Source organism: Gobio gobio (genome assembly GCF_949357685.1).
Source record: "Gobio gobio genome assembly, chromosome: 1".
Classification (NCBI taxonomy): domain Eukaryota; kingdom Metazoa; phylum Chordata; class Actinopteri; order Cypriniformes; family Gobionidae; genus Gobio; species Gobio gobio.
Window position 1 is genome coordinate 84,877,185 of NC_137097.1, and position 20,631 is coordinate 84,897,815.

Below are 20,631 nucleotides of genomic sequence, written 5' to 3' on the forward strand. Positions count from 1 at the left end.
AGAACACTAAACCTGACGCTCTCTCCCGACTGTTCGAGGGTTCCGGGTCGGAGCGGACCGAAACCATTCTCCCGGAGGGGAGGGTGGTCGGTGCCCTCGTGTGGGGAATCGAACAGCGGGTGAGAGAGGCCGGCCGAGAGGGGGAAGTTCCGGAGGGGTGTCCGGCGGGTCGTCTATGGGTTCCTGAGCGTTTACGTTCCGATGTCATCCGGTGGGGTCACGAATCCAAGTTTGTCGGCCATCCAGGAATTCGGAGAACGTTGGCTGCCATCCGTCAACGTTTTTGGTGGTCTTCTATGACTTCGGACGTCAGACAGTTCATATTAGCCTGTTCAGTCTGTGCTTGTAATAAGGCATCTAATCAACCTCACGCTGGTCTGCTTAAATCTTTGCCCGTGCCCTCCCGCCCCTGGTCTCATATAGCCCTTGATTTTGTCACCGGCTTACCGGCATCTAATGGTAACACTGTTGTATTGACTGTGGTGGATCGTTTTTCTAAAGCGGTTCATTTTATACCCCTACCTAAACTTCCTTCTGCCAAGGAGATGGCTCAGGTTTTGATTGATCACGTCTTTCGGTTACACGGTATTCCGACTGATGTAGTTTCAGATAGGGGTCCTCAGTTCATCTCTCGTTTTTGGCAGGAGTTTTGTAGACAGATCGGTGCTACAGCCAGCCTGTCTTCTGGTTATCATCCGCAGACCAATGGGCAATGCGAACGGGCTAATCAGGATCTCGGTCGAACGCTTCGCTGTCTGTCGTCTAAATATCCGAATTCTTGGTGCCAACAGCTTCCTTGGGTTGAGTACTCACATAATTCTCTTCCCGTCGCATCCACTAATTTGTCTCCGTTCGAATTATCTGTCGGATATCAACCTCCCCTTTTCCCATCACAGGAGCCCGACGCAGTGGTTCCGTCTGCTTTAGCTTTCGTGCGCAGGTGCAGACGCACTTGGAGGAAAGCTAAATCACTCTTGTTACAAAACTCCAGACGAACCAAAGCTGCGGCTGACCGTCACCGGCGACCTCCACCCCGTTATGTGTGTGGACAAAAGGTATGGCTTTCCACCAAGGATCTGCCTCTCCGTGAGCCTTCTCGTAAGCTGGCTCCTCGTTTCATTGGGCCATACAGTATATCTAAGGTCATTAGTCCGGTAGCGGTCAAGCTTAAGTTACCTCCTATTCTTGGTCGGGTTCACCCAGTTTTTCATGTATCCAGGGTTAAACCTGTGATTTTTGCCTGGAATAATCCCCCTGTCTCTGCCCCAAGACCCCCCGCCCCTCGTCTAGTGGATGGTGCTCCTGCCTATACTGTTAGGAGATTACTAGATTCTCGTCGCAGGGGCAGAGGTTTTCAGTATTTAGTGGACTGGGAGGGTTACGGTCCGGAGGAGAGGTGCTGGGTTCCGGCCCGGGATATACTGGACCCTGGTCTGATCGAGGATCTCCGTCGGCGACAGGGTGAGTCTCCTCCATGCCCGTCCGGTGCCGGTCATGGGGGAGGGGATACTGTCAGGATCCCTGGGTGATCGTGTTTGTGTGTATGTAATTCTTACCTGTTGGTGGTGGTTCCTCACGGGTTCACTGGTCCCTCCCACTCGTTTCACTAATTGTTCACCTGTCGTGTCTCATCAGTTATTTCCCTTTTTATAGCACAGTGTCCTGTCTCTCGTCGCGTGCTCATTGCCTTGGTTGGTCTCAGTCACTCTGTCGGTCCAGTCGGAGGTTCTTGTTTTGTTCTCTCTTTAGCGATTCTCAGGTTCGGTCGCAGGCGTCTGGAGGCTTGTCTATGCCCGGAATTCACACGTCTGTGGATGTACGAGAACTGTGCTCGAGAGAACTCTGCTCTGCCTTTCCGGTGTGACTGGTGCGCTTCGTTTTTAGGCGAGATCCAGTCTCATCCAGGTTCCACGAACTGCCTTTTCTTCCGGACGCTGCATCGTCTTCTGTCCAGTGCATGGAGTATTTCGTCAGTCATTCAAAGTGAGGATTTCTCTCCGGTTACCCACCAGAGTGGATTACGTCGTGGGACGCCGCGTGTGGACTCAATTCTGTGAAGTGTGATATGTGCCTTGCCTAGACTTCTAGACATTGTACTTCTAAATAAACATTGAACTTGCATTTGACTCCGAGACTCATTGTGACACGTGTAGAGGTTTGACCAAAATATTATCTGTAGAGCAGTTGCGTGTGTATATGAGGTCCAGATGGTTGCCAGATTTGTGGGTATGTGAAGTGATAAGGCGATTGAGATCAAATGATGCAAGGAGGGTGTGGAAATCTGAAGCATAAGATTTGTCCAGATGAATGTTGAAGTCGCCAAGGACTATGAGTGGGCTGCCATCCTCTGGAAATGAGGACAGCAGAACATCTAGCTCATGAACAAAGGTGGTCAATGGACCAGGCGGGCGGTAAATGACTACAATATGGATTTTAACGGGAGTCGTGAGCATAACAGCGTGGTATTCAAATGTGCTGTTATTGCAAAGAGATGTGTGAGTTGAGCATTTCCAATTGTTGTAAATGAGAAGACCAGTGCCACCACCCCTTCCAGTGGGGCGTGGGGTGTGGGAGAAAGAGAAGTTATTAGAAAGAGCAGCGGGTGTTGCTGAGTCTTCTGGGCGGACCCAGGTCTCAGTCAAGGCCAGGATTTTGAGATCGGATTGAGTGGCAAAGGCTGGAATGAAGTCAGCTTTATTGACTGCTGACTGACAATTCCATAGGCCCACAGAAAAAGAGGGAGGAGCATTAGCGGAGAGAGGAACAGGACGTAGATTAGCAAGGTTACGGTGTCGTGTACTAGTGTGGCGTGGTTGAGAGATAACGGGAATGGACTGTACACACATGGTTAGAGAGAAAAGGAAGGTGAAAGAGGAGAAGAGATGGAGGTAGCTCGGAGCCTTACCGGAGTCGTTGCCTCGGAGGAGTCGCGCAGAGGAAGAGTCGAACACAGATGTCTTTACCCGCGTCGGTCTTCACACGCGGAGGCTGAAAACGCGGGCTGAACGCTTCCGCGCCAGTTTATGGAATGCTCGTTAAATAGATACTATTCACTGCTTCAGTGACTTCAGGTGGGAGCTCGACAGGCTCTGCTAATTATAATTCTACTTAAACGCCCGTGAATGGCTGCAAATCAATACCAATCTCTGTCTGAATAGGACAACTTAAGTGCAAAGAGGCTCGTTCAATAATAACCAACTCGTGTATTATTCAAATGCAATTTACTACGACCGGAACAATTACACACAGACAGAATAAAAATGCAATAGCAGTAAGAGAAACTACAATGTTCTAACAAGTACTACTTTAAGCCCTGTAACACAGCACTGCAGAATAACTTCAAAACACTTACATGCGCGTTCGTCCGAACTACTTCGCTCGCCGTTCGCTTCCCGAATGAGATAATTGTAGCGAACTGTACTTCGCTACATTTTAAAACACATCTGTTACTGAGTAAAATAAATACATAAACAAATAAATAATACAAAGGGGGGAAATTGCGCGCCCCAGAAAGACGGGCGGGAGAACAAATGCGCAAATATCACAAAAAGATGCAGACGGTCAAGACAGATGCAGACCCAGCTGAAAGAGAATCCCTGGCTACTCTAGTATGGAAATACTGTCTTTGGATAACAACGTGTGTCAATGACAATGTGGGCCGATCAGTCATTTAGTTTATATAGTTAATTTAGTTTACTAATTAGTTTCATTTGGATATTTAGTTGCAAATGTGTGTCCCCAGCTGATAAAGCCAAGCTTTTGTTCAAACTAATATAACTTTATTATACCAAGTTAGAGTTTGATTTTGATAGAACCTTTTTGTTTTCTAAATAAAAAGTCCCAAAATGTACACAACTTAAGAAAGCACCATGTAAATAAGTTGTGACAGAATAACATATTATAATAAAGCATTGAAAGAGATCCCATAATAATTTAGCTTTACAGTAGTAACAATACATATATTTAATTATATGATATGCTTAATATATATATATAAATATATATATATATATATATATATATATTTTTTTTTTAAATACGATGGTTTTATTATAAATATGGTGATTACCTCTTTGTATGATATTTCCCATCTGAATCATGTCACGTCATCAAATGTTTATTATTATGTTAATTATTGCTCTTTTTACCCGAAATACCATACTTTTACACATACTCCCGTTATTGAAAAACTGATGCTTTAATTACATTGAACAAAACTGAAAATCATTAAACAAGACCTTTGTCTCAAAATATATTCAATAATTGTATCGATTCTCCTTTGCTTAATAATCTTCAACATTAAACAATACATGAAATAATAGAACTTTGCACTGCTGTTAATACAAACTTATATTGAATAAAATGTATAATATACTATTTATTATACTATAAGTATTTTTGAGTATAGGCTTATTTACAATATTGTACAATATGATAATTATTGAGACGCTATTAAATGAAACAGTAAATATGTTTGAAAAGATATTATTTTACAAGATCATTTTAAAGGAGTATATTTAGTCTGCAGCCCGATAACAAGCTGGTGCAGCTGCTCCTTTAAGAAAAACAGCCAATCACGTTGAGGGGGAGGGGTTAACAACAGCGCTATTCTGAGAGTTCGTTCATTTTGGATACTGTAAAATTATAACTATAACTATATTTAACTTTATAGTCTTCTCTTTGTCCCCCCCCCCCCCCCCCATAATTCTTGCCGTCATTTTCCCTTTACACTCGGCCTTGCTTACATCATTTCAGGAAGTTCAGTTGTTTTGCTGACTCAAATCTCGCACTTGATAAAAAAAAAAGCCGCATCACGACAGCTGATTGGCTCTCAGGTGATTCGTCATTCTGTTTGAACTTGAAACGCGCGCCTTCAGAAGCAGAAGCAGGTGAATAAAGAGCAGCTGTCTCTGGATCTTCAGCAGGTCTCCTGTATTATACCATATATCTATGATTCTGTTCAGTTCATGTGGAGATGAACTGGAGCAAACACAGTAGAAGGAGCCAGAACTCCTGCAGAAGAAGATTGAAGCAAACACTGGACACTGGAGGGGATATTATCATGGAGCTCATGGAAAAACACCAGGGACTCTCTTGTCGATTGTAAGTTGTTAACCTACAGTTTGTTCACTAAAAGCTGTTTGCTATTATGATGTTGGAAGGATTATTAAATCAATCAGGCAAATGACACATGGCCAGTTGTCATTAATTCTATTGTGTTTTTGAACCGTACTATAGTAAATATACTACAGTAAATTAACAAAGTGTAGTAAATACTATAATATACTACAATTTACTAATCTGTAATCTTTACTACAGTATGGTTCAAAAACACTAGAGTATTTACTAGAGTAATGAGGGAATGTATAGGCTAGTAACAGTTGCATCATTTATTACATCATCCATGTGGTTGCACATAAATCATATAAAACTGTGAAATGGCATGAGATGTGTCGAGTCACACGTGTGATTATAGTAAGGGACTGATTGCTGCGAAGCAGCTTCACAGTAATAAAATAACACAAGTGACATTTAAACTCTAGTCTTCACTCTTGTCAGGAAGTCATTCTTTCATTTAAACTCTTGTCACGTGATTGAGTCGTTGACTATACGCACATTTGTAAACATTTACGCACATTTACATTGATGCATTTAGCAGACGCTTTTTTCCGAAGCGACTTACGGAGCACCAGCAGCGATCCATCATGAAGAGGCAGCGACACATTAAAAGTGCCTGAAGTAGTTTTGAACATTACCCAAAGGATCACACACTACAGAGGAAGGAAGGATCTGCTCACTAGAGGTCACTGTCGAACTGGCTTTGGAGAACTGAGCGAAGGGCTTTAGTGTTCGTCGTGAAAACACATTTGCAGTGATAATTAGGATTTGATCTACGAACGCGTTGCGTTGCTCGCGTGGTCGCATTGTCTGCTGTGAATAAAATGTTTTCTGTTTGGAATAATAGGCTACGAATAAATTAATATTTAATAACAGGAAAATAATATCCTATGTATGTGATTTGAATTATCCTGTTTAAAATATTGTTTAAATGGACTCTCTTGCATTTGAACTCAAAATGATGGCTGTCATTAAAAAAAGGAAATGAGCGGAATTCAGTTAAGGCAGCCTCTTATTTACATCAGGTACATAAAGCTGGTGGTTAACTTGTAATGCACATGTCCTAATTGTAATACATTTGAACATTGCTGTAACGGCCCATTTCTTTTTCCTTTCACTGAGGTGGAGGGGTATGAAATATTGTTCTTGAAAAGACTTTCCAGCATTTCAGCAATAAAAGTGCATATTTAAAATACCTGCAAAACTACAGAGAAGCGCAACAGTTATCGTACGGTGCTCCGCAGTGGTCAAAGGATTTAAACGGTGCATTTTGAATGGATCTCCTCTCAGAGATAGCCGAGCCTATATATGGTAATTCTGATGGGGATTTTTACACGGGTGGTGGGAGACAAACATCTGGACTCGGACGGCAGAAAAAAAAGTCACCGACTAGCCCCTGAAAACACCTTACAGTCCGAATAGGGCTGACATATCTTCCCCTAAACCTAACTTAATCTTCTCCAGTTCTTCCTAAAATCCGATGTGGATCATAAGGCAGAAATATATGTAGGCGATGTAAAAGACTATGCACGCTAACCATTACTATAGTAAACATGGTAAATATGACCAGACAAGTCATGTAGTCCATCATAACGGTGCGTTTTCCATCTGTCAGTAGCTACATCTCGTCTCTCTATACCGGACTTGCCCTCCGGTTTTATAAAGCTCATCGGGTCGTATTTTTTGGTGGAAAATCTGTAGAAATTATAATTCTTTCTAAATGTGATAACTGCCCTGTGACAACAAATAAACAGAAACCGACGCGACTGAATAACAAGTGTCCTCTATATTGACACAAATAAATTTATTATGATCAATGTTTCACTTATTATTGTAAAACTGTGGTAAAAAAAAAATAGATTGGGTTTCAGATCTTAAGTAAACACCAACAAATGTCCGCTTTCATCACGTTCGTTTTTATAATTCAAACAACCTGTGCTTTACTTAGTTATAACTGGTTGTAAGTTAAAGCTAAAGGGTAACGTACTTTGAACACTTTTTGTATGTCTTATTTTTTTTAAATATTATGTTTGGCAAAATGATTTTCGAGTAAATGACTTGCATTAAAAAGATCTGCTGGTTTAGTTTTGTCTGTAGCAATATATTAGTTTTTAAGCGAAGCAGGCCCCTGTGTTGGTGAAAATGTATTCTTTACATTAGGCAAGGCAAGGCAAGGCAAGTTTATTTGTATAGCACATTTCATACACAGTGGCAATTCAAAGTGCTTTACACAGAAATGAAATAAAAATATTACAGTTATAATAGGAATTTAAAGAAATAAAAAATAAAGAAAATATTGAAAGATAAAAATAAAGAGTATAATTAAAAATAAAAATAAAAACAGGGTTAAATTTAAGCATATAAATTAAAATGCAAGCAGTTCGGACAAAGCACGTACAGTGGCACAGCTCATTCAGTAAATGCACAGCTAAACAGATGTGTTTTGAGTCTGGATTTGAAAGTGGCTACTGTTGGAGCACATCTGATCTGTTCAGGAAGCTGGTTCCAGCTACGGCTGGCATAATAGCTAAAAGCAGACTCTCCTTGCTTTGAGTGAACCCTTGGTATTTCTAATTGACTTGATCCTGATGATCTGAGTGATCTGTTGGGTTTGTATTTAATCAGCATATCTGCAATGTATTGAGGTCCTAGGTCATTGAGTGATTTATATACAAGTAATAGCACTTTAAAACATTATTCCAAAATATTATTGAATCTGAGGAACTATAAGCGAATTATAATTATTATAATATTCTGATTTTGCTTTTCCTGAGTGCAAGTGTCGATGTCGTCTAAAAGAAACCCAGTCAGTCTCAGATTTTGACCAGTGCTTTTACTCCATAGCAGGCACGTGCAGAGGGGGGGGCTTTGGGTGCTCGAGCCCCTGCCCTTTTTCAAAATGAATCAAAAGTGCCCCTTCTCAGACAAATATCAATGATAATATCGTGGTCAATAAAACTAAATAAATGTGATTATTATAACATGACAATGTATACAATAGTAACGAACGGCTCAAAAGTCGGACAATTTCTGTTGAGGCGTTGCTATAACGTGTTGCTATGGGTTGCGTGCGTTTTGATTGACAGCTGATTTTCCACTGTTCGGAAGCGGCTCTCGAGCCAAATATGGTCCTTTCAGAGAGTGTGTGGCCTCGCGGGAAAAAAGTAAACCAATTTTTTTTTTCATCCATAATCAGAGCTAATGTGTTGATTTAATTACAAATCTATATATTATATATTTTAAAGTATTACACAATTCACCAATGCCCGTTTGTCATGTATATACACCAACCAATCGTGATCTGGCAAAGCAAGTTCAAATTCCATTGGGTGATGTGAAACGGTAATTTTCTGTTCTTATTCATAAATCGGTTGAAAATTACATGGACAGACGAACTAACGTTTGTGGAACGATTTCCTGCGGTTTGTCTCATTTTATAAATTGCATCACTGACAAAATGGATTTTAACTGACAACAAACAAAACCATGCAGCAGCAGCAAAAGTCGCATTAATGGTAAGTAGAGTTAAATTCACTTGTATTTATGTATATTGATATACACCGTTTACTATTTCATGAAACTATCAAAGTTAACAAAACCCAAGTGCCACCGGCTCCTACAGGCCTATTATGTGAAGTGTAGGCTGGCGAAATGGTTACGTGAAAGGACTTTATTAGCTATATTACCATTTTTGATTATTATGCAGCATTATTAAAGAACTCTCTTATGTTCATCAAGCCTGCATTGATAAAAAACAGCAATATTGTGAAATATTATTAAAATAATGGTTTTCTATTTTAAAATAATTTAAAATATAATTTATTCATGTGATCACAGCTGGATTATATATATATATATATATATATATATATATATATATATATATATATATTTTTTGGCCCCTTTTTTACATTTGAGCCCCTGCCCATGAAGAACTCTCTGCACGGCCCTGCTCCATAGCACATGTTTCTGGTTTAGAGTATCCATGGACTATGCCGAGTAGATTTTAAAGGGGCACTTTTTTATTTTTTATTGATGACCGTACTAAAAGACTGTCGAAGAAGCTTGGTCTTAATTTTGCCAGTGGGGATTATATTGACTATTTGCAAGTAGAAAACTATTTTATGTAGAAAAGATAGCTCATTAAAATGTTTAAAATAACGTTTCAGTTGAATTATACTAGGTTGTCTAGGCGTGCACTTTTTTCCGGACACATGCTATACAACAATGATCACTAGTAGAGTAACTGATCCCAAAACTCACGGATCGGATCAGAATAAAAGGGGAGGAGACCGTTTTTATTTGCTTTCCATTTATTACATGAAAACCTATATGGTTTATAGGTTAACAAGGAACTTTTGGTGTTAACAAAAATACAATTTACGCTTATGACTTTTTTTTATTTTTTTAAAGATTAGGATGGGGAGAGAGTAGACCTCTCACACTTGTCAGCATTGAAATTCTCTTTGTAGGCCTATACACTATTTGATAGATATCATGTTTGAACGCACTACACTTAAACAACGTTTTACTGAATTCATTACTTTATATTTATATAGCCTAATACCTACTTTAGATGTATATATCACTTTCTCATGCAAGTTGCAAAACAGGCTATACTATAGATTATGTTAAAATAACAAACATTTTAAATAAAACTTACGATAGACAAAAACCGACTCTCGTCTTTTCTTTCGTTTTTAAATCTTTTTACAAGAAATCCTGCAGATCATAAAGAACTTTGTTTTTCCACCTCCAAGAAAGGACAGGTGCTCTCCATTATTTCTCCTGGCTTTACTCGAGGCAAAAAGCCATGTGTTGACTTTGAAACAGAGTAGACGTTACATTATACGCATCTGTGGTGGAATTACTAGATTTTCGCATCGATACATGTTTGTTTTAATGCGGATGCGCTGTCACTTTAATTCAGCGCCAGCACATCAGAAAATAGACTCTGTGCGGAAACGATCAGCTCAGCTGTATGGCTGTTATTCATGCATGAATCCTAATGACTCCTGTCTTAGTTCATGATAGCTCCTCATTTGTTCAGGATTAGTTCATATCTTCACTAATCATGAGCTCATGTTGAATTAACGATTCATTAATGTACTGTTATTGTAAAGTGTTAACAAAATAAATGTAAATATATACTAACCACCAACATATTTGTTGTTAATGTTATTAGAGTGTTAGTTTATGTTTCCAGACACATCAGCGTCCCCTGTTGTAGTCCTGACTGACGATAGGCCTGATCGAGCCTGATCACCAAACCCACCGGCGCTGGAAACAAGCTCCGGTCGCGCTCCGCGTTTCTCTGTTTCAAGGAAATCGTGCACAATATAACATTTCGTTCTCTCTGTTTTAATAAAATAAAACGTGACACCATGTTTAACTGTCAAAGGTACAAGATATTGGAAAATATTAGACTATAAATGCAAGTCGTGTGCAAATCGTCCTTTTTATGTTTTAGAATAAATATAGGTTAGAAATCTGGGGCCTCGTGTAGCTATAAAACTTTCTATAGATTTCATCCTAAAAGTGTGCAAACACACACACAACTAGACTTAAGCTTATATACACAACAGTTTTCAGACTTCTAAAACCACGCGCACGCCAGAACACACACATTTACTCAGGACGACCAGTTTTTAAAAAATATGAATTATCGTGCACATAAAAATCCTGCTGACATAAAAAATAAATAAAACACTACAGGAAAAGTGTTCAAATGCATCGGATAGCTACTTTCTGTCATTTGAGCGATAACTCATTAGGACTAGAAAAGTTTTTTGAACTTCTCCCTACTCCTTTTTGAACATGAGAAATTGTTTAGTTTTTTGCCTTTTGAAGTACTTAATTACTTATAATAATTTTGGAAGTGTGTATAGAGAAGTGTATGTTTTTTATTTATTTTTTTTATTTTAACATGTTCAAATAAAATGAAATGAATGAATGAATTCATTCATTTCCACAGGCCAAATGTTCCTTCAAATCAAATTCTACTTTCAGGGAAAGTACCACAAAAGTACCACATCTACATTCACAGTACAGAGTAAACAGGAAACATCTCTGTGTTATTTGTCAGTGATTCGTCCATTTTGATGCTAACTCTCTTTGTGTTGAGTGGGCTTGACATCCTAAGATGGAGAGTCAGAGAAACATTTATTAGACCAATGAGTAAGCTGAAGCTCTTTTCCAGAGCTCATCTTCATTTCATAATGCAGTGCGTTTAGCATAATACTGTATACAATGAATCCAGAAGAAAACCACAAACGATTATATTTGTGTTAACTATATAACTGCAAATACTCACACTCAAAATAAATGAAAACATCATCTCCATCAACTCCTCTCTACAGTGATGCATGCATATTATTTTTTTCCACTCAATTATGTCGTAATAACGAGATGTTATGTAGTAAAAACAACATATTTTTTCTCTTTAAAACTACATATATTTTCTCCTAATTTATCTTAAGTACAGTAGGCCTATAGTCAAGTCAAGTCAACTTTATTTATATAGCGCTTTTAACAATGGAGCTGAAGGAGAAGAAAAGGAGGATGAACTGAAGGGAAGGCAGGATAGTAAAGCTCAAACCAGCCAGAACATCGAATATAGTTCTGATCCGAACACTGAACTTCACACTCAATACAGCCAACACTGAAGAAGAACACACAACAGTTCATCAGGCCGTGTGAGTGTGTGTGAGTGTGAGTGTGTGTGTGTGTGTGTGTGTGTGTCAACTTTATTTTATTTATAAAGCGCTTTTAACAATGTAGATTGTTTCAAAGCAGCTTTACAGTGTTAAACAGGAAAATAATGCAGCATAATTTTATTCAGCCGTACAGCCATTTGATGTCATCAGTTCATTTCAATTTCCATACGGTGACAGTGTGGGCTTTAGATCAATAATTAGATCAGTAATTTAGTTTATATGGTTAATTTAGTTTATTAATTAGATTTATTTTGATGTTTAGTTGAAAAATGTAGTGTCCCCAACTGAGCACGCCAAGCCAGAGGCAACAGTGGCAAGGAAACCAAAACCCCATCAGGAGACCTAATGGGGAAAAATAAACCTTGGGAGAAACCAGGCTCAGGCAGTTCTCCTCTGGCCAATTAACAAACACACGTATGATGATTATTATTATTATTATTATTATTCTGGCTGCTTTACAGGTCAGAGGTCATAATAGATCGGAATATTCGAACAATCGGAGTCATCATGGAGACGGGTTTATTGTGGATGACATATCGATTTAAGTATTATTTAATTGTGATATTCGAACAATCGGAGTCATCACGCTGGAGACGGGTTTATTGAGATGCCGTATCGATGAGGCAGGTTTAGGGGGAGGCTAATCACGGTCTCTGTGGACACTTCGGGGTCCTGTGTTGGTCTTCTCTGGGCGCAGGTCCGCCATCTGAACTGGATACGGCCCGGATCCGGCTGACTGCAGTAAACCTCAGGATAAAACAGAGAGACTAGCATTAGCGTAGATGCCATTCTTCTGATGATGTCACGAGTACATCAGGTGTTATGGGAAGTGTTCCCAGTTCCGGCTGACCTAGTTATTGCAGCCTAACAATCATTTCATTGATAGATAGTAATGATATTTGTGGGTCCCTCATTACTAGGTTAAAGTTATGCGCTAATCATTAGTGATCCATGGCTCCTGCTACCTATGGCTGTTAAGAACTGTAGCTTGCATCAATAAATCATAACAATGTTGTGCTATGGGCACTGCCACTGATACAGGATGAGCCTATTTTACTGCTTTTCAAACAAGTGTGACAAAGCCATGTGCTAAATACATTCTCTAATGTGGATACAGACATCACTACACACATCACTACAACCCATGTCCTTATTAGGAGAAAATATCGTTTTAATGAGAAAAATGTCGTTTTGACAAGATTAGATCTCGTTATTACGACATAATTGAGTGAAAAAAAATCTGTATGTGTCCGCAATGCGTCACCGTGCCTCTCTTTGTTCTTCGTGGTTTCTTTTGGATTCTTTGACTGCTTCTGAAACAGTTTCATCCTATGCGTTTCTATAGCTCCAATACAATCTATAGCACAAAGAAAACTATATTAGGCGATAACATGCATACTTTATCAATCAACAGCAGTTTTTATCAGGAGATTTTGGGATTCACGTTAGAAATAAGTTGACAAACCTCATGGCGGAGAATAGCGCAGGCCTGACAACCTTTCTTCTGTTTGCTTATTGAAAGAAACGTGTAGGCCAAGTAATTAATGTCATTTGTGTTTTTTAAGTTTCTCACTTGCCAATGTAATTGTCGTTCTCTCTGAAGGTGACGTGCACTCGCGCGGAAATGCGGAACGAGATCAAACTGATCATCGGCGCGTGGATAAACTTTCAGTTTGTTCATATCTTAGATGATTTTATGAATGTTTGGAGGGTTGAGTCATAAGAATAGACTCTCAGGATCTAAATGAAACGCTGAGACTCCATCCGATATGAACATGTCGTGAATCTCTTATATTGACGAGCGACATGTTTGCGTGACAACTGAAGAAAGTGCAATGAAGTTAATTAGTGGATTAAATAGAAGACTAAAGTGTTTAAACCTGTCGATTTAAAGAGATTACATCACAATGGATATTTAAACTGTATTGCCCTATGCATTGAGGTTGATTCAGTGTTATTAAAGAATAGGCCTATTTTAGACTTCAATGAAACCGGTTCATGTGTTTCCATTTTTTCAGCGCAGGATCATGTGGCAATATAATAATATTAAACATGAAAGTGTAGAAGTAGCCTACGTTGTTGTTGTTGTTTTTTAGAACGAAAGGTGTGCCAAATAAGTAAAAACACAATATAACGTACAATATTGTAATCAATGTAAATATATGCATAAAGCACTGTTTAGCCCAAAGAACAATCTTAATAAAAACTTCCCATTGATTTCATCCTAAAAGTGTGCAAACACACACAACTAGACTTAAGCTTATACCCACAACAGTTTTCAGACTAATAAAACCACGCGCACGCCAGAACACACACATTTACTCAGGACGTCCAGTTTTTAAAAAATATGAATTAATAGAAACACATAAAAATCCTGCTGACATAAAAAATAAATAAAACACTACAGGAAAAGTGTTCAAAAGCATCGGATAGCTACTTTCTGTCATTTGAGCGATAACTCCATTAATGAGTGTCATGTTTAATCTAAATGTGTATGTCGAAAGTAAAAATAGAGTTTAAAAGGTCCTATGGCATGGGTTTTTTTTATTTTATAATGTATTCTGAGGTGTACTTATATTGTTAGTATGATTTTTTTTACATCATAAAATGTCATAATTTAGAAATAAAAGGCATTTTTTCTACTGATGTTTGCCCTGTGGCTGATGCCCTGTTTACTCTCTCTCCAGTTCAAGAGTGTGTACACACAGAGTCCGTAACCTATTAGTTTATTTATTCCGATATATTTTATTAATATGAATATATTTGACATGATTGATCCCATTAAAACAGTCAAAAGGCCACGATCAGCGCCGCCGCTCCATCACACACTGCGCGTAGAAGCACCAAGTGCTGAGGGGACACCACAATGTGATGGTGGCTACCACCGCCAAATATATAACTACAGGTCTTCCAAACAAATGGAAAAGACAAGCAGAGATGTGTACATCAAATCTTTAATTAACCCTTTGTATAGGTTTAAAAGGATAATCATACAGAAAGCAACTTCAAAAGAAAATATACAAAGTCACAAATGACATTTACACAAAATAAAAAATGGTAATAAAAAAGAAACAATACCATCCAGTGGCCACCTGTGAATGCATCTCTTGAATATCAAGATCCCAATGGATAGTTCAACACTTATGAAGGGAAGGTTAAAAGAAAAAAAAAAGAATTAAAGTGTCACGCAACCTCAATTGACACCATACAAATCATTAAACAAACTAAATCAAGCCCACCCAAATCAAATAACCAACACCACAATCCACACAAACAAGCACATTAAATATAACCCCTCCCTGTCACAGTAGATAATGGTGGTTAGGGAAATTGATACACAATCAAAGGAGACGATGCCACTTCAAAACACAAATAAAAAATAAATAAATCGAAACAAAATACAATAAAAATCAATCACCAAGGAAACATAAAATGTTCTCAACACATACACACAAATACTCCACCACGCGTTCACGCAATCGCCCGCTCCAACATGCGCTCACGAAGGAAGAGGCGCGCCACTCAGGTTGGTGCGCTGGGGCATACACACACACACACACACACACACACACACACACACAAAATCGTGTGTACTTAATGGAAACCCCGCGGGACGCACAGCACCGCAGCAAAACAGCAGCAGATTGATTTCTATAAAATAGTTACCCACATTTGTCATTACATCACAAATATTAAATCTAAAATTACATTCAGTAACAAACGACTTACAAAGTCACATAAAACCTACCTGCAGCAGAATCAACCGGCCCTCGGTAAAAGTGGTGAACAATCCACCAACACTGTCTGGATCACGCTAAATAAATAAGCCACCATTAATAAATGCCACTGCTAAAATTAATAATGCAGCAACAATTATATGCAGTGACGTACCCCAAAATGCGTTGATGCGGTTGACCACCCTCAGGCCCAAAATGAGAAAAATGTCAGCTCTATACAGGTCCACGGCGCTGAACGAGCACAATGCTTAACGCAAACCACAATGCTCTCGAGATGCACCAGCGCACACCTGCCTATCATACCTCAGGGAAACGGAAGTAAACGGGGAAAACGAGAGGCGGTATTAACATTAAGTGACATGGCATCTGACGCACAGAGGCCATTGGCACATGTCGCTATGCTTAGTGACACACCCTGTGGCACTTCCGGTTCTCAGTGGCATGTGCCAGTGGAGAGTGGCATGTGTCACTGACATTGTCGCGAAACACTGACTCTGACAGTGACAGTGAGTCGCGGAAAATCTCGCTGTATGTTGTGACACTCAGCAGTGACTGACAGATGAGCTGAGCAGCTGTTCTGGTGTAATTGTGCCACAAAAACCACAAATAAATGTCAATTGAACGTTTTAAAAGATCGTAATATATGACGTGTTGGTTTGTGACAATCTTCTGTATCTGCCACTGAATGTTAAATGTAATGCCATGAATGTTGTTGATCATGCAAACTGCACATCCTATAAAACACGAATAAACCATTCGTCATAAGTCAATACAAATACCGCATTAACAGTCGCACACGTTACTGTAAACCTTTAAATTGTGCATGCAAGCATCATGATGCTGCACGCTCGCCTATAGGTGTCAGTATACACATTAGCCAGCGCAAAGATACACCATAACTTATAACAGTTGAGGAACATCAACGGGTGGTGTATTTGACATTTTGTTTAATTAGTTAGACGGCAATGCAGGGTCTGATATATAAATAGGCTAATTTGTAAATACTTTATCTGATTTAAATTATATAATGGTAGGCCTATATATAATTTATATTCTATAAATGATTTACTTATTATTTATATTAATATCAGTCTCTGATTACTTGTGTATTTTTGCATACCTACCTACTCATGGCTTTAATATTTCACAACTAATTTTATGGAATTATGTAATAAGAAATAAACACATTTTTACAAATGTGAACGCTTTCCTTCTGGAGATGCCTGAATGTCACACCATGGTGGACAGTGGCATAAGTCAAAAGTTTTAGTGACACATGCCACTGTCCACTGACAAATGTCACAATTTTAAGTGACACATGCCACTGTCCACTGACAAATGTCACTAGTTTTAGTGACACATGCCACTGTCCACTGACAAATGTCACTAGTTTTAGTGACACATGCCACTGTCCACTGACAAATGTCACTAGTTTTAGTGACACATGCCACTGTCCACTGACAAATGTCACTAGTTTTAGTGACACATGCCACTGTCCCACTGGCATTTATGCGGAGTATGTTGCTGTATGACGTGGCCTACTGACACTGTCTGCCCATTATGTAGATGGCGTGGCATAGGCACTTAACGTAAGAAGGACATTTAATTAATAATACGCTGATTTCAAACATTACATCAAAGTATTAATTGTTTTGTGTGTATGTATGTTTACTATAAGTTTCTTTCTTTTTGTAAAAACAAAAATTGACTTTGTATTTAACTATACATTGTTTTGATAAAAAAAAATTATTTGGACATAGTACTGACACTTCTGCTTGGAACTATAAAAGAATATTTAGAACTATTTAGCCTCAACAAAAAAGTGAAACGTTCAAATTAAAGTGGTATCAACCACCATGGGTATGTGCAACCACAAATTGACACTTACCAATCGGGTATTTCATATCATTTTAAACTAGCATGAGAGAAAATGACCATTGTAAAGTGGCATTTGCCATTGTTAAAAGAATTATGAAAACTGGCACTAACCGTTCTGAAGTGTGCTGGACCTTGACACTGTCACCAACTCTGCTTATAGATAGGCTACTATCCAAAACTGGATATCTATTATAATGTGGCTTCAGCAAGTCAAACATTTTATCAAAACATCTCCAGATGCCATCTCCAGAAGGAATGCATGTTCACATTGTAAAAAATTGGTTTATTTCTTATTACATAATTCCATAAAATTAGTTGTGAAATATTAAGCCATAGATGAGAACCACTTACCACATATTAAATGATACCTATTTTAAAAATAATTTGTGGTTATTGTAGACTAATCCCCAATGTTAAGTCAATCATGGCATATAAAATGTTTACACATTTTTCAGTAAAGTAGAGACAGAAAAGAGACTCAACAAAAATGCAAGTTAAAGCAACAGCTTTTTTCTTTTAATAGATAGATGCATACTTCAAATTAGTCAAACTTGACCATGCCAGAGGCCATTAAAAGTTCAACCGCATAGCGGCAAATCTTCTCCTTTCTTTGTACAAGAAGTATGGTCACCTTAAAAAAAGGGGAAAAAGTTTTCCATCAAGCAGCAAATAACACAAATCGACATCAAGTATTAAGATAATGAATGATTCCACATACCTCTGGAATCATAACATCAAATATGTAGTTCAGGTTTTCAAGATCTCCATCTGCATCCACTGCTCTCTTTATCTTATCAGCAAGTTTGATGAGCTATTAAATATGAGAAATTTAGGATAATAAGGAACCTCTTGTAGTAAAATAACAATACAATATACTGTAACTAAAATGTGAAAAGCATTTAACAAGAAGCTTTTTACTCACATCACTTTCGCTGAAATAGCACTGTTTTGGCTTTAAGTGCTGCTTGAATTTCAGTGATGTCTCTGGATGTTTCCACAGATAAAACCGACAGGATTTGATGTCTTCATTGTGAAAAGCTTCATGTAAAGCCTGTTGGAACAGAATATGTTAAATAATTTTATATATACACATGGCAAAAATTTTAATTGTGATTTGATAGTACTCACTTGTATGTCTTGATCTGAGATTATGTTTTCAATCCCAAGTCTCAGAGCCTTCTGAGTGCTACAAAGAAACAATTATGTAAATTGTATCAACATCAGGTAATTACATAGCATATAACAAAAAAAGGCTATAGAACAGTTGCTGATCATTAAAAAGATGACAATGGGGCAGTGACTCCACAAAAGGCTGTCAATAAGTGGTTCAGTTCAATTCAGTTTGTTTATAGAGCATATTTAAAAACAGCCTCTGACCGACCAAAGTGCTGTACACATAAAAACATAGCAAATAGTAACCAAAAAACCATATAACAGATTTGGTTAGCTAAATCAAAGTTTATGTAGCATCATACTGATTTTGTAACGAATTGAAGTACCATATTATTAATGCTGTGTATCTTTTGTTCCTGCTTTTTTGATCTTACACTTTTCAGTGAAAATAAAAATTTAATCCTGGTCTAGACGACGATTCAACTCCATGTTTCTCAATGACAGAGCCAACTTTCCATAAAAACTTACCTATCAAAAGTGTATGGTTGTGTCAAATCACATCCACATTTAAAGGTGCCTCTTTTGGCCTCAGTTTCTTTCACTCCAGCACAATCTGTGTGTAGCCAGCCCAAACACATGTCACACTGTACCCACAGGGTCTTCACAACACTGGGATACAATGGCCTGCAAATAAGATACACATGGTATAATAAGTGTATTCACCTAAAAAATATAAAGTAAAAACAAACAAGGCCTACCCATCGCCGACTTTTTGAAAACAGCACACACGCAAGTCACCTGCCATGCACTCCATTGGTTTTTCTGGTTTTTTCATTGAATCCTACAATGAAAAATAATAATAATGTTCTGTTTCTGTAAATTCCTAGTTTGGAACATTTTCAAGTTAAAACGATAATATCAATATCTAAGACAACCAACCTCTACAACAACATCTTTTACTAAGACTGTTGCGTGATATTCTCTTAGATATTGTGCTTGTGATAGACCAATGGCCTCTTTGCTCAACCTGTTGCCCTTCAGCTCCATCTCTGCCATCTGTTCAAGGTGAACAAATTAAACAAAATTAAAGTTAACACTTTGTTGGTGTATTTCTTTTAAATCAGTCAGAACATAACATTCTACCACTCTTTTTCTGATTAAATAAAAACATGTTCTTAAAAGCTAGCTGAAAATGTTGGAAATATAAATATAAAATATAATTTTTATTAATGTCTTACAGTGCATACAAACACTCCACAATTGTTTGCATCCCCCTGGCTCTGAAGCCACTGTGGTGGATAAGAGATCCTCCAATCAGCAAGTTTCCATGTGTTACTGAAGGCATGACTAATGAAGACAAAGATGCATAGATAGAGACAAAAAACAAGAACATTATTAGCCACTGCTGATCTGAATGTAACAACAAACTGCATTCAGACTGATCATTTATATTAAAAGTAAATTAAGATTACCCTGCCTTTATAATTATGTGAAATATAATAGTAATTAATGAGTAAGAAATTATGTATGGTTACTTTACAGTAGACAAAAATAGATCTTCAATACATTTTGACTGAATGGTCAATGTGCTTTATATGTACCTAGTTGTTGTAGCGAATACATTTTAAAAAGGAGACAAAGACATTACCAAAGTATTTCCATATGATGCTGTGGTATATCTTTGTAAAGCCCCATGGAATCAAACACCCGGATCTCATGACTTTGACCACAGAACACCTTTGAGTTTTAAGATATTAAAAGGGAAAAAACTTACAGAAAATTGACAGAAATTTTTTTTCATGTTAAGACATTTGTAGGATCTAAATATTTCAACTAACCCACAAAATGAAGTGGTTCCCTTTCTCGGGGTTCTCACTGTCATTGACACATCGAGGAAAAACCACAGTGTCGCTGCCTTTAAGGTTCTTTTCAAAATAAAAAATACATTCTGTGTAATTATTGCTATTACAAAAACAGTCCATAACAATCCATAAATACACACACACACACACACACACACACACACACGTATGTGTGTGTGTGTGTGTGTGTGTGATTGCTTATAAAGT

At 38.0% G+C, this 20,631-nt stretch overlaps 1 protein-coding gene across 1 annotated transcript; it reads right to left on the minus strand.

The window, feature by feature from the left end:
- Positions 1-17,990: 17,990 nt before the first annotated feature.
- LOC307123574 (uncharacterized protein) lies at positions 17,991-20,265 on the minus strand (the record flags this gene model as incomplete). Its single annotated transcript, XM_079812132.1, has 9 exons — positions 20,211-20,265; positions 19,801-19,909; positions 19,502-19,618; positions 19,321-19,403; positions 19,091-19,246; positions 18,578-18,635; positions 18,372-18,500; positions 18,168-18,260; positions 17,991-18,080 (listed from the first exon to the last, which is right to left on the minus strand). The coding sequence occupies exons 1-9, from the start codon at positions 20,255-20,257 to the stop codon at positions 17,991-17,993; spliced, it is 882 nt and encodes a 293-aa protein (XP_079668258.1). The 5' UTR covers positions 20,258-20,265.
- Between the last annotated feature and the right edge of the window lie 366 nt (positions 20,266-20,631).